The sequence below is a fragment of the Rhinatrema bivittatum genome, chromosome 14 (assembly GCF_901001135.1).
Source record: "Rhinatrema bivittatum chromosome 14, aRhiBiv1.1, whole genome shotgun sequence".
Classification (NCBI taxonomy): domain Eukaryota; kingdom Metazoa; phylum Chordata; class Amphibia; order Gymnophiona; family Rhinatrematidae; genus Rhinatrema; species Rhinatrema bivittatum.
In genome coordinates this window covers 33,668,093-33,683,246 of record NC_042628.1, presented here as the reverse complement: position 1 = coordinate 33,683,246, position 15,154 = coordinate 33,668,093, and the positions used below count along the sequence as shown (strand labels likewise).

The window sequence follows — 15,154 nt, the reverse complement described above, 5'->3', positions numbered from 1 at the left end:
CATACCCGTATCTCCTCTCGGCTTGATTATAACAAGCCTCTGGGCTAGGGTTCTGCCCAGTTCCAGGAAGTCTTCTATCCTTTAAGAATTCCACTGGCAGTCAGCCGCATTTCTTTTCTACTTAAAACTTATCCTGTTGATCTGCCACTGATCTCCACAGGTGAACACGTGTTTTCTTCACATCAGGTAATAATCCGGTTCTTTTGAATGGCACACTTTTCCTTGTTGCTGTATCCTGCCTTTATATGTTTTTGGGACTGATCTGAAAGGGAGAGCAAGGTTAACACACTTGTGTGTTTGGTGCAGTGATTTTTCTTAAATTCTTACTAAGATGAATGTACAATGCTGATGCTAATAATTTCCTTAAGTAGAAATTCCTTTTGAGATTTTTTTCTCTCCAGCCAGCAGTGATGACATGACCTTAACCAGCCCCAGTATGGACAATTCCAGTGCTGAGCTGCTGCCCGGAGGCGAGTCGCCTTTAAACAAAAGAATGACTGAGAATCTGCTTGCGAGTTTGTCGGAGCATGAACGAGAAGCCATCCTCGGTGTCCTCGCAGCGCAGAATCCAGAGGATCTCCGTATGTTTGCAAGGTAGAGAACTGTAGAACAACTGTGTGCAGGACCTTCACTGACAGAGCTCCTCTTTAATCTGACAGTCATGAAACGGGTGGAGATAATGGTCGAATTCTGTATGTGTGTGTGTGTGTTCTGTCAGAAAACTCAGGGGGAACAGGTGAGAACCTTTCCATCCATTGAGAAGCTGAAGGAAACCAATGCTCAGTACCTGATTAGTGACCAGTGGCACGGTAAATGACTGACAGGCAAATCCTTTGCTACTAGAGCTACACTTACTAATTCTTTGTTAATTTGCAATTATTTTCATGTAGTTGGCTGCAGCTAAGAGTTTTTAGTTCAGTGTGACGGTGAAACATATAGCTTTGATGTGCTCCGCAAGTGATCGTACTTAATGACCATTATAGGAGACGTTGAACCTCTCTGATCCTGCCTAAAAGCTAGACTGTCGTGGACCGACCCTCCCTCCCCCGCTGCTGCAGGGGAATGGTTCATCTGAGGACATTGGCCTCGGTCAGTCTCCTCACTGAAAGGCCGTTAGTTTTGAGATGAATCATTTCGCACCTTCTGTCAATAAATTCAGAAAACAGTTATCTTCTTGCAGTTGTGGAAATTGTCTCTTCCTTTTATATCTTTTCTTCCTTTTTAATTTTCATGCATTCAGGTCGATTAGCAAGGCAATCACACTTCTTTAGCCATTTTTAATTTAGGTAATTTTTTTTGTCTTTATCTTTTTTTTCGGCGACAACTTTTTCACTTAGGTGAAAGAAAATGCCTTTCAATCTATTAAGTATTAATCCACCTAGTATTGTATCACTTGGATGATTAAACAGAGGAGCAAAAGGCAGAAAAGGCACACATTGTATAGAGAATAAGATGAAAGACTGTACTGCATTTGCAGTGGGAGGAATCTAACCAAACCTGGCATGATGGAAGAGGACAACCAGAAAGTGTCTAAATGCAAATACAGGAACTTAGGTAAAGCAGAAGAGCTGGAACCATTAGGAAAGGATATGACTTGTGTGTCTAAAGGCAGAGAGCAAGTAAAGAGTAACTTTGTTTATGAAAGAGGATTTCCTAGTTTTAGAAAAAGTAGAATTGTAAAATATTTTTTTTATGGATAGAAATGTCATAATTATTACAGGCCTTTGTTGTGTCGATGGTAAGTGTGCACACTAAGGCTGTTTTAGTGTGCATAAAATCTAGCATACTATTCACGAATGTATTTGTGTGCATGCCATTTTGGTCTCAACATACGGTAGCATTCCAGATGTTGCCCTTTTGTCTCCCATTTCTATTGGGGGGGGGGAGGGCAATATCTGGAGAGGCAGTCACGGAAGAAGCTGATTTAGATGTAGTGGCTGTCATGGAGATGTGGTATACATAAAACCATGACTGGGATATAGTTATGCTAGGCTCCAACCTATTCCAGAAGGACCAGATAGGAAGGAAGGGAGGAGCTGAGGTGCTATATATAATAAACAATAATAAAGCAAACCGAATTGCAGGTTAATGAGGTGATGAGGAGGCAGTATGGGTTAATCTGAAAAGAGGAACTTGAACATCTATTTATATGGGTGTAATACAGACCTCCATCACAGACAGAAGAAAGGGATAGAGATTAAAGAGAGGACATCCACAAAATTGCTAGGGGATTTCAGTCTGCCGGATGTTTATTGGGACAATCCCGGCTGTACTGTCGTCTTGGATTCTCTGCAGGGAGAACTTGTTCTATGAGCTGGTAGTGGAATCCACACGGGAGGGGGAAATACCAGGCCTGGTGCTTACCATCGGGGACGGTATCTCTGATGAGGTGGATGATGTGGTTCAATATAGTGCATGAGATATGAAGGTTTATTCAAAGATGAGAGTCCTAGACTTCAAGAAAACTTTCTTAAAATGGAGGAGTATCTCAAGGAGTCATTAGCTAGGTAGGAAAATCTAGGGGAAGTAGAAGAGCAGTGGGCAAAACTATAAGGGAACTAACCTTTTTGTTAGAAAAGTAAATAAAGGAAAAAGGTTTTCTAAAGAAGTAGCTGAAAAGGAAAGGACACAAGGTTAGCATTCACAAACTACAAGTGTAAAGGAAGGGGTTTTCTAAAGAAGTAGCTGAAAAGGTAAAGGAGAAAAAGTAAACATCCATAAATTACAAGAGATCGCAGCAAAAGGAAAATAGGCGACAATATATGGGAAAGTAGACAGGAGTGCAGAAATTCAAATTGAGGAAAAAATAGCAAATATAGTAAAACAGGGGACAAAACTTTGTGTATATATATATATATATATGTTAGTAATGAAAGGAAGTGCAAAAGTGGCATTGTGGGACTCTGAGGTGAAGAGGAGGAATATATAAATAACGAGGAAAAAGCAAACTTGATTAACAAATATTTCTGTAGAAAGGCCAGGAGCAGGACCACATACATCCAAGAGCACTAAGGGAATTTAGAGACGTTCTGGCAGCTCAGCTGCCTGACCTGGCTGCTTTAGAGTCGGGAATAGTTCCAGAGGACTGGAAAACAGGTGCACGTGATTTCTGTTCACAAAAGTGGATGGGAACCGCAGGCCGCTGGGTCTGACCTCTGTGGTGAGCAAATTAATGGCATCGCTGCTAAACGGCGCAGTTTCTGGAACCCGGTGGCTTGCAAGACCTGAGGTAACATGGTTTTACCAGAGGTAGATCTTGACACACAAGTCGGATCAGTTTATTTGTTTGGGTGACCAGATAGTTGGATCAGGGAAAAGCTCTGAACGTAGGGCACTTGGATTTCAGTTGAGGCCTTTGGCATGGTTCTGCATAGACGACTTATCTAGACGAGCTAGAGTGACTGCCTGGGTTAGAAACTGCTGAGTGGGAAGCTACAAAGGGTAGTGGTAAATGGAGTTTACTCTGAGAAAGGGGGCATTACTAGCAGTGTTCCTCAGGGATCGGTTCTTGGACTGGTTCTTCTAAGCATGAAAGAAGAGCGGGATCTGGGAGTGATTGTATCCGATGGCCAAACAGGTGGATAAAGTGATGGCAAGGGCCAGAAAGATGCTTGGCTGTGTATGGAGAGGATTGGTCAGCAGAAAATAAAGGTGATGCTGCCCCTCTCTAGGTCCCTGATGAGACCTCATTTTGAATACTGTGTACATTGCTTGAGACCACACCTTCAAAAGAATATAAACTGGTTGGAGTTTACTCAGAGGGTGGCTACTGAAATGGTCAAAGCGTGTGAGGATTGATCTAAACCTGTATATTGTCGAGGAAACACGGGATTGAGAGATCTAAATATCTCAAAGGTTTCTGTGCCCAAGAGGTGAGCCTCTGTCACTGGAAAGCAGACTCTAGAATGTGGGGTCATTTGATGAGAGTGAAAGGTGTAATCTCAGCAAATATTTCTTTACAGAGAAGGGTGGTAGATGCATGGAATGGCCTCCCAGTAGAGGTGGTGGAGAACAAAAAACAGTATCTGATTTCAAGAAACATTGGGATAAATACGGGGGATCTCTGAGGGAGTGATGGGAATTGTAAAGCTGAATTGTTTGGGTGGATGGGAGACTAGATGAACCACACAGTCTTTTGCTGCCATCTCAGAAGCATTTATTTATTTATTTATTTATTTATTTATTTATTTATTTATCTATCTATCTATCTATCTATCTATTTATTTAACCTGATAATTCAGCTAAATGAATATTTAGGGACTTATCCAGCTAAAATTTAGCAGGATAACTTAGGGGAATTCCGGGGACATTTTGAGGAAGATTTACATCAGCCAAATAACTTATCTGGCTATGTCTGGGCATATCAAAGTTAGCCGGATAAAGATAGCCAGCTATAATTCTCCACTGTTGCATAGACCTCCAAAGTTAGCTGGATAAGTTAATCCGGCCAACTTTGCTATCTGGACAGTGACTGAATACGGACCTCTCAATTTCTAACAAAGTTTAGTGGATACGTGCTACTACTGCTACTGCTTAGCACTTCTATAGCACTGTTTGATGGACACAGTGCTGAAATAGACACGTACACAGATGTAAATGTGGCTTTAGCAGGTATGTGCCTGAGAAGGCCTAAAAGGTAACAGCTGCCTTGACTGTTTAGTGTGCGTGCTGGATTGCCAAATCCTTGCGCTAAGCATCCCATAGTAAAAAGATTTCATAATTCTCTGGATTGAGGCCTTACCATTCTGCAAGGTCCCAGTCTTCACTGGTAGGATGGATGCTGGCACTCCTGCAGTCTGTTTATGATACCTCCTTGCAGCAATCATTACACTGGTGTGTATGTTTAAAAAAATATATAGAGAGATATAGATAGGAGTGGAGGAATAGCCTAGTGGTTAGAGCAGCGAGCTACAACCAAGGGAAACAGGGTTCAAATCCCACAGTCGTTCCTTGGTCAAATAAATAATGTGGGCCTATTTACATACACTTATAATATGTGTTTCTAATGAACAGGTGCTGCTGATCAGATTTAGTGTAGTTAGCTTTGATGGAAAATGCTGGTTCTTTCTACAGGTGTTTAAACAGTAGGTTTCTTATACAAAAAGTTAAGTCTTGGCAGAGAAAACAGAAATGTGTGTGTGAGTGTAAAAAGATGAAAGCACTGCTCTGATTCAGGAGATAAATGAAGCTGTGGTGTTGTAAGGAAGCTACAGCTTTGTGACTTTTAATTGCAGATGAGCACTTTAATCCTCAGCAGTGCTACGGAGCTTCAGGTGAAAACGTCCAAGTTTGGGACACATCTGTAGAAGTACCGCATTATTTTCACACTGCTCCACTACCTGCTGGTCACCCACCGAGCTAGTTAGTGCCTTCATTCTGGAATGTCTTTAAGTAGCCATTTTGGGGTTTTTTTTTATATATCTCACAATTCTTTTAACTTCCAAGAAGGTGTCTAGTTTGTGCTTTAAAACCTTTACTGGAGATCTAAAGGTAGATAGTTTTTCACTTCTTCACACTGATTTTTCAAATCATTTTTATGTCGGTTAATAATATGTAGTTACAGTATGTGTGAGCAAGCCAATTGACAAGGCCTCTTGAAATATGTCATTGCTTCCAATGGCAATTTTTTATTTTTTTTACTGGTTTTATGAGCACTCGTATAAAGGCTGCTCTGACAAGAGAAGGAAGGAACACTGGGGAGTTTGAGTTTAGGTCTAGGAATTGAAATCTTTGCTCATAGAAGTGTGGGTTTTATTTTCTATTTATAGGAGTAATTTTCTGTGTGATTTAGGGGACGTGGCTATATGTCCCTAGTGTTCTGTTAGCCCAGCTGCAGTTGGATGAGTAGCAGTGTTGTGGCTTTATGAGATTGTAGCGTGTTTTCAAATACTATTTGGATATAAGGTATTCCAAAAAATAATATTCCCATGGAGTGGTTTGAGAGCAGAGGTTGGTTATCTTCTATGCTATGTACTTGAAAGAGGAGTGGGCGTGCCGGCAAGTTTGGGCAAGTTGTCTGCAGTCTGATACCAGAAGAGCAGTGTGTTAGGCATGGAGAAAAACAGCTGATTTTGAACACTGGTCATGGTAGTATCACATCAGATTGTGAACAGGATCATCTGATGAGTCACGGCTGCCGAAGGAGATTCTGATTCCTGAGACCTAAGCTCAGATAACTCGGTTTCCTTTCCTTCGCTTGTCAGAGCAGCTTTGATCTGCGTGCTCAGAAGACCAGCAGAGAAGATTACGGTTGGATGCACTGACATTATTTCAAGGGGCTTTCTTTACCAATTGTGATTGCTCACACGCAGACACAGTTTATAATTTTGATGTCCAGTTATAGACATTAATATGGTTTCTCCCTGCCCCCTCCCCGCCCTCAAGTGAATTAAATTGTGGCCTGAAAGAAATCTCAGCATCCAGCTTAGTTGGATGGGAGGCTGGGATCTGGCACCATGAGCCTTCATGCACAGTTTCCTAGGGATTTTATATTCTTTCCCAGCTCATCTCACCTAGTCAGTGCAGTACCAGTCCTCGCCTGGGGGGGCCACACAACAGGGCTCCTCCTTGAATTCTGTTGCCATGGGCCATAAATGTAGCCACTAGATGTCACTGTTGTGCAAGGACTCCCTTCTCCCTTCCTATCCCTGAATACTGTCTTCATAGCATTCACGAATGTCGGAACAACTGGTAGTTGAGGCTCTTGTGCTATTTTTCATTTACAAAGAAATGGCAACTCATAGATTTCATGATACAAAAATGCTCGGACAACATATAATTTGTTTCCTAACTGTAACAAACAGCTACTTCCCTGGCATAATGATATTTATAGCTCTATAGGTATTTAGTGTCGTCTGTCCACACAGAATTTCAACAGTACAGCTTTGCTAATACGGCCTAATTAGGTTTCTTCGCATACTTGTAAATTTTGATGAAATTCAGCTGAAATGTGGATACTCTTAACGAAATACACAGTAGAGCCAGGGGTCTCTGTTCATTAAACTGGCAATGCAATCCCATCTTGCTGTTCTCCCCTGCTGAAATGCAAGTCACTGCCCCCAGATCCTAGCTCAAGGCATCATGCACTGTGCATGTAAACTACTTTCCTCTGAACAGCTCCACCCTCTACTACCACAGGCAGGAGTGGAGAACCAAGAGCCCTACATTCAGCCCATGATATATTCCTCTCTTCTGGAGACTGAGGCTGAGACTGCCTTCTAAAAGAACCTTTTAAGTTCATTCTGTGCCTGTTGGAAAAATGTTATTGGGTAAGGCGCATAATTGCTTAAAGCTCGCCATCTTCCTCCCCCTCCTTAGTGGTTTTGGTTTTGAAATATAAAAGTACTTACAGAAGAAAGGGACTGATCTGTGCTTTACTTCTTGTGTAGAAGAGGCTACACCCTAAGTGCAGAGTTAATCCTTATAATGATGATGATGATGGCTGTATAGAGGTCCATATTGAAATGGTTTATCTGGCAGAGTTTGGAACTTAGACAAATCACAGGTTTTGAATTTCCTGCTGTGCCAACTGCCCCTGATTTTATCAGGATAAATTGGAGGTGTTTCAAGACAGGACTGATCTGGCAGGAAATGCTGATCCTTCAGTGCTATCTGGTTAAATTGGATTAGGACTGTTCTCCAGCAGTTATCCAGATAGCTGTATCCAAATAACTTGGACTTTATCTGGCTATATTCAGCAGAATGCATTCCACTGAATATTCAAGTAAGGTAGCTTTACCAGAATAATTTATCCGTTTGCCAGCAATCTGAATATGGACTGCGTGGTGTACAAATCCTTCAGCCTAGGACTTAATGTATATATAAATGTAATCTGCACATTCTCATTACATTTGGAAAGTGCGCAGTTGTATTAGGCCAGAAGCCACTGGTTGACTCTGTCAAGCCACGAGAGATGTGGCCTTTGGAGCAGGCATTCTCAGGGCAGCCCTGTCCTCCTGCCCATGTTACGTGGGCCTGGATAGGTCTAGCAGGATGATGATGAATATCCCATTTAAGTTACCCGGATAAGTGCATCCAACTAACTTAACCAACTGTTCTGTGGCTGAATAGCAGCCCCACACTTTTCTATTGATACCCAGCATAAGAGATACGTACTTATAGCATTATGTGCAGTACCTGGTGGCTAGTTTACTTGTAAACTGCTTAAGGTCTTATAGTCTGAGGTAGATTTTTAATGCTTATAAAAAGTCTACACCCCCTTCCAAAAGGTTCTCTGTGTATCCCTACAAATGTCAAATGAAAAATATATTCCAGAATTTCTTAGAAAATGAAGCACCCCCACTTGTACCTCTCTGGCAATCCTAAATACTTGAAGCTCAGGTGTAAATCATCCCCTTCAGAAGCAACACTAAGAGAATTGGCCCCACCTGTGTGAGATTGCATTGATTCACATAATGACTGGATACATACATCAGTTCCTGTTGGTTTTCTTTGCTGGATAGTTCATTTCAAAGCAAAGACTCAACTGTGAGCAACAAGGAGCTGCCAAATGACTTCTGGGACATAATTGTGAAAAGGCACAGATATGGGGATGGGTAATAAGAGTTGCAATGAAGATCTGTCAAAGCACAGTCAAGAAGATGATTAAGAAGTGGAACTTGTATGGCATCACCCAGACACTGCTTCGACTGGCCAACTCCCCAAACTCTATTTATTTATTTATTTATTTATTTGTTTGTTTGTTTTTATATATTGTTGGGAATATTCTGTTACAGTTAATAATATGCAATTTTATGCAAAATTAAATTTCAATTTACCTTACATTTAATTTAAGTTCAACATGCCATTGGCCTAATTTTAATTAAATTACGAAAATATTTAAGGATTTATTGTTATTGTTCAATGTTCTTTGTATTATGAATGTATTATATGTTATTGTTCAATGTTCTTTGTAAAAAAAACCCTGATCTGACTTCCCAGACCAGGGCTATCTTTTCGTTCCATGTAAACCGGACTGATTTGTATTGTATACAGGAATTCCGGTATATAAAAATTATAAATAAATAAATAAATAAAAAAAAATATACCGACATTCGATTGAGATATCATATCGGTTTACATGTAACTGAACAGAAATAAGGCAGAAGCTGCTTATTTTACATTGTAACTTAAATAATAATTTAGAAAGATAAATTTACATAGTAACTTTGAAAGGTTAATTTACATAGTAATTTTGAGAAATAACATTTAACATATGATTTGGAAAAGATAGAGAGAGGGATGGGGTGACATAGAGGATTAAATATGTACAGTTATTTTACAAGGGGAACCAGAGGGGTGGTTGATGGCAGACTGGGGAAGATTCATTTCTGAGCAGGGGTGGGGGCTTGGGCAAGGGGTCTAAGTTTCTGGCGGGAAGGCTTTTAGAAGAGCCAGGTTTTGAGGTGTTTTTTGAAGATTTGAGTAGAAGGTTCATTTCTAAGGAGGGGCAGGAGGGAGTTCCATAGCGTGGGGCCGGCTACTGATATGGCTCATTTTCGGGTAGAGGTGAGATGCGCTGTTTTGGAGTTGGGGACGGTGAGGAGCTCAGAGTCCATAAACCTGAGGTTTCTATGTGGGGTGTATGGGAGTATGGCAGAGTTTAACAAGTCCATCTTATTGTTGTTCATTTTTTTATGGATGAGGGTTAGGGTTTTATATTGGATTCTTTGGCTGATGGGTAGCCAATGTAGTTCTTTGAGGGTGGGGGTGATGTGGTCGCATTTTTTTATGTTAGTGATGGATCTAGCGGCAGCGTTCTGTAGTACCTGTAGTGGTCTGATGGTGGCTTCGGGGAGGCCAAGGAGTAGAGTATTGCAGTAGTCGAGTTTGGAAAAGAGTATTGTTTGGAGGACGGTTCTGTTGTCTTGGACGTCAAGGAGAGGGATTTGAGTTTTTTCAGGTTTGCAGTTTAAAGAATCCGTCTTTGATCATTGCGGAGATGTGATGTTTGAAGTTTAGCTCGTTATCGATGGTTACTCCTAGGTTTTTTGTAGCATGAGTAAGTTGTGACCCCTTGGGGTTAGGTGTGAAGTTGTTGTGGAGGGGTGAGGAGTGGTTGTTGGATATGTGTAGGATCTTGGTCTTGTTTAGGTTGAGGCAGAATGACAGTTGTGATAGAAGAAGAGTTATTTTTATGAGGAGATGATTCCAGTTTTTTAGAGTATCTTCGATGGTTTTGTCTTTGGGGAGCAGGATTTGTATGTCGTCCGCATATACATAGTATGTGAGGTTTGAGTCCTAGAGGAACTGGCAAAGCGGGAGGAGGTATATGTTAAATAGGGTGGAGAAGAGGGAAGATCCCTGTGGGAAGCCATGTGGAAGGGGTATCTGGGAAGATTTTGAAGTATTTATCTTTATATTGAATGTTCTGTTTGACATATGACTCAAACCATTTGATTGTAGTGTCTCATAGGCCAATTTCTTGGAGTCTGGTTAGTAGAGTTTTGTGATTGATGGGGTCGAAGGCAGCGGATATGTCGAGGAGAATCAAGAAGTAGGAGTGGCCACGGTCGAGACCTCTAAGGATGGTGTCGGTGAGGGTGAGATGAAGCGTTTTGGTGCTGAACAGTTTCTTGAAACCATGTTGTGCTGGTAGCAGGATGTTCTGGTTTTCGAGGTGGTCCGTGAGTTGATTATTGACTGTTCTTTCAAGGATCTTGGCTATGAATGGGAAGTTGGAGACTGGTCTGTAGTTTGCTGGGTCAGATTTGTTGAGTTGCGTTTTTTTGAGGATGGGTTTGACTACTGTATTTTTTAGCTTGTCTGAGAAGATGCCTTGCTCGAGGGATAGGTTGATTATATCAGCTATTGGTCTAGAGATGAGCTTGGTGACAAGTTTTAAGGTTTTGATGGGAATGGGGTCCAGTTGGGTGTGTGACGGGTTTAGTCTTTTGAATGAGGGATTCAATTTCAGTGGATGCGACGGGTTCAAAGTGTAACCACGTGGTGTTGTAGGAGGGTGGTTCTGGTAGGTCACTGTAGACTGGGGGGATCTTGTCGATAATGTTGGAGACTTTGTCTTTGAAGAAGCACGCTAGGTTTTCGCTGGAGATGGTGGGGATGTCTTGGGTTGTAGCATTCTGGTTTGAGTTGGTTAGGTCTGCAACGTAGGAGAAAAGTGTCCTAGGATTGAATTGGAATTTGTGGATTTTTTGTGTAGAAATTCCATTTTGCTGTGAGGAGGTCAGTTGTGTAAATGTGAAGAATTGTTTTGTTCGGGCATTGGGGTTCTTCTCTATTGTTTTTCTGTTTGTCTCAGGGTTCGTTTTGTGTTTCTGAGTTCGGGGGTGTACCAAGGGGTGTTGCGCTTGGCTGATGTTTTGATTACTTTTTTTAGGGTGGGGCATTTTGAATTGGCTATATCTGAGTTGATGGATATCCATGAGTTGACGTCATTCTTGTCGATGGTCTTTAAGGCTTCGGGTAGTAGTTCGGCAAGTTCGTCACTGGAGCGGGGTTTGATGAATTTGATGACCTTGGTGTGACAGGCTGGCTTCGTGAGGGGAAGTTGAAGATGGAACTTGGTTTGGATGAGTTTATGGTCGGACCAAGGTGTTGCAGTGGTTGTGGGTGGGTGTATATTGGATATTTTGTTGTTGGTGAAGATTAGGTCAAGGGTATGACCGGATTTTTGGGTGGGGGTGTTGATGATTTGGTTGAATCCAATAGCAGACATGGTGGAGAGGAGAAGTTCGCAGGATGGAGAGGGGTTGCGTCGATGTGGAGATTGAAGTCCCCTAGTATGATTTCGGGGTCTTGCATGTTGATGTTGGTGGTTATGGTTTCGATCAGGGGGGATAGGTTGTGTTGGAGTGCTCCAGGGGGTGTGTAGAGGAGGAGGATTTGGAGGTTTTTGGATTTGAACAGGTCGGTCTCAAATGGGGGGGGGGGGGGGTGGAGATTGAGGGTGTGGGATGAGAATTTATATTTTTCTGTGCTATGAATAGTAGGCCGCCCCCTTTTCTTTTTGGTCTAGGGATGGAAAAAAATGTAGATGTCTCTGGAGAGCTGGTTCAGAAGTACGGTGTCAGTGCTTTTCAGCCAGGATTCGGTGATGCAGAAGATGTCGGGTAGGGTGTCAATGAGTAGGTCATGGAGGTGATTGACTGGGCATTGATGAGGAATAGGGTAAGGATGGTGAGCGTGGAACAGGACCCTGGGGTTGATGGTGATGTTGGTGAGGTGTCTGGCGAGGTAGGTGTGGTGTGTGAGGTTTTTGGGATCATGGGAGTGGAGGGGGTTGGGGTTATGGAGGTGGATGAGTTTGGGAATGGGGTGAGGTGCTGCCATGTCGGGAGAATGTAGAGTCGGGAGCAGGCACTGTTTGTAAGGAAATTGGAGTGGAGGAAAGTGGGTGTAGGAGGGTTTGTGGGGTGGGATAGGGATGGGGAGGAGGCTGATGAGGTGAGGTAAGATCCCAAAGGGTGGCACAAAGGGGCAGGCCCCTTAGTTGTGCTCCTTCGGCACGCGGCGCCTGGGGCCTGCAGGAGGCTTTAAGGCCTTTTCCTTCTCTTCGCCTCCAGTGAGGTGGAGCTTGGATGAGGGGGCGGAGCGTCGACGCACAGGGCCTGAGGAGACTGGGACTAAGGTAGGCCTTACGCTGACGGGTGTGCGCCGATCGGGCTGTCCTCCTCAGCTGACTCCGGCTTGCTTCCGGGCAGGTTGCGGCTGAGGGTCGCTGTCGGGTCCGGCGTGGAGCAGGTCGGATCCGGGGGAGCGTCCGGCGGAGGCCTGTGAGTGCGGGGCGCAGAGATTGCGGTCCAAAAAAAATGTACGGGAGCAAGGAGGAGACTGATTAGGGGGAAGGCAATTAAGAGGCCAATGACAACTTTGAAAGAGCTATAGTCCTCTGTGGCCAAGACTGGTCAGTGTGCACGTGACAATATCATTCCACAAATCTTAAGAAAGCCCACCTTGCACATGGTTTGAAGTTTGCAAAGGAACACTTAGGCTACTGTGCCTACGTGGTAAAAAATGTTGTGGTTTGACAAACCTAGGAGAGAACACTTTGGCATGAACCTTATGCAGCACCTCAGCCAGAGAACACAGGGCAGTGGTAGCAGCAGCAGGTTATGGGGAGGTTTCTCATTGGGGTGGAGGGGACAATAAATGGAGAAAAGTCCTTGAGAAAATCCTGCTGCCCTCTCTAGGAAGCCAAAGCTGGGACAGAAGTTCACCTTTCAGCATGACAGTAACCCAAAGTTGCACTGGAGTGGCTAAGGAACAAAAAGGTAGATGTTGAAGTGGCCCAGTCAGAAATCTGTGGCATGATTTGATGAGTGCTGTCCTCCAATGCGTCCCAAGGAGCTTGACCAGTTGTGTAAAGAATGCTCTAATAATGACTAATTTAGGTGTTCAGAGATGGTGGATATCTAGCTCAACAGACTCGCAGCCTGCGAAAAGTCTTCCACCAGGTATTGACTCTGGGATGAAGACTTACCCAGCTGGATTTCAGTTTTGTCTTTTGGAAATATATGCTTTTCCCCCCAGTAAAACATTTTTGGCCTTGAAAGATGTAGAATATGGTGTGTTGAGTGAAAAATAAAAGAATCATTGAAATGCAAGTCTGCCCAGATACCACAAACTATGGAACATGCTCAAGGGGTGCAGACTTTTTCTAGCCACTTTTGGTTTAGAACACAATGTAGTAAAAATTAGTTTGTCTCCCTCTATGGCCATCATTAGACCACACCCTTCCTGACACATTCCAGTATACGCCAACAGTTGCTTGCTTGCAAAAAAAAAAAAAAATTGTTGCTGATTGTGTCTGAGTTTCATGGATGTGAAGTTCTGTAACCTTATGGTGGGTTTTTCCTGTTTAGGCTCTTACACTATTTCCGCGGCAGACACCACTTGGAGGAGATCATGTACAACGAGAATATGCGGCGTTCACAGCTGCTGATGCTGTTCGATAAATTTCGCAGCGTGCTGGTGGTGACTAACCACGAAGATCCAGTCATTTCCGTCTTTCAGTCACTTTCTTCATGACACAAAGTGCCAATCTGATGTCAGCGATATTGCCTCATTTTAGAAATTACTGTGACTAGAAGTGCTTTCTTAAAATTGTTATATAGACACATACTTGTACATTTTTAATATATTAAAATATATATTTTTCATGATAAAGAATATTATTTATTTCACTCTGCAGTCCCTTTATATCCAGTTGCTTTAGATACAGGATTTGTCATAATGCTTTGTCTCTCCGGTCTGTGTATTTTGAAAGATTGTTGCCTTTGTATTGCTGAATAAATAACACTTGATTCAGTTCAGTATCTGGAGTCTTTGTAGGTTCCGATACCATTTATTGGACCAATAAAAAAAAAAAAGATGAGCTTTTAAGACTACCTAAGTCCCTTCATCAAAGGCTGAATAGAGTAAAGCCACGTAAAGCTTTCTCACTAAAACTGTGTTCTCTAGAGAACCATGAAACAGCTTAGTTTGGATGCCTTCAGTTCAGAGCCGGCTTATCTGCCATCTCTGTAAACCACCTGACATTTTATTTATCTACAAAATTTCGAGATCAAATGAGAGAGTGCAAAGCACTCTACAGCATATATTAGCATAATGCAAGCCAAAAACCAAATCCACAATCCACCATAGCAGCAAAATAATAAAATACATTTTCTGTTGAGTCCATTGTCTCCATTATTCATTTCCTTATGCTCTGCCACTCAGTGTTCCTAATTTCTCAGGTCCGTCTCCCAGCATGTCTGCAATATAGTTATGGTCTTGTTTGCATACAGAGATTCTAGTCCATAGATAATTTAAATATTTTGGTTATCCTGAAACCAGACCTGTCTGAAGCACTGTAAGGTCTATGGTTAGATGTTTGGACGTGGGGATCTGAAACTATTGGAGAAATGTACAAATGTAGGCTCCCTCTTCTGTAGCATTTTGAGGAAAGAAGGAAAAATGTATCTGTCGTTTAAAATCCCTAATGGCTCCCACCACAAATTTTTTTTTTCTTCGAGTAATTAAAATATGCGCATTATGTATTCGGGGTGGCTGTCTTGAAAGCAGATCTATTTGAGGGCCATGAGTTGACAAGTACTGATCTAACTAGATTAATGGTCTGTTTTCATGATTTGTAATATCAATTTATTTCCACCCTACTGTATATTTATTATAGAAGTCATGTGAATAAAGTTTT

At 42.3% G+C, this 15,154-nt stretch overlaps 1 protein-coding gene across 9 annotated transcripts in view; it reads left to right on the top strand.

Moving 5' to 3' along the window:
* Positions 1 to 14,330, top strand: part of NPRL3 (NPR3 like, GATOR1 complex subunit) — a 100,213-nt gene extending 85,883 nt beyond the window's left edge. For 8 of the 9 annotated variants that reach the window (XM_029576026.1, XM_029576028.1, XM_029576022.1 and 5 more), the window contains 2 exons: positions 402 to 594; positions 13,824 to 14,330. In XM_029576026.1, the coding sequence (XP_029431886.1) occupies positions 402 to 594; positions 13,824 to 13,989 (359 nt within the window). In that variant the 3' untranslated portion in view covers positions 13,990 to 14,330. The remainder of the gene's footprint in view (positions 1 to 401; positions 595 to 13,823) is intronic. The other variant, XM_029576031.1, reaches the window with a different exon arrangement.
* Positions 14,331 to 15,154: the final 824 nt, after the last annotated feature.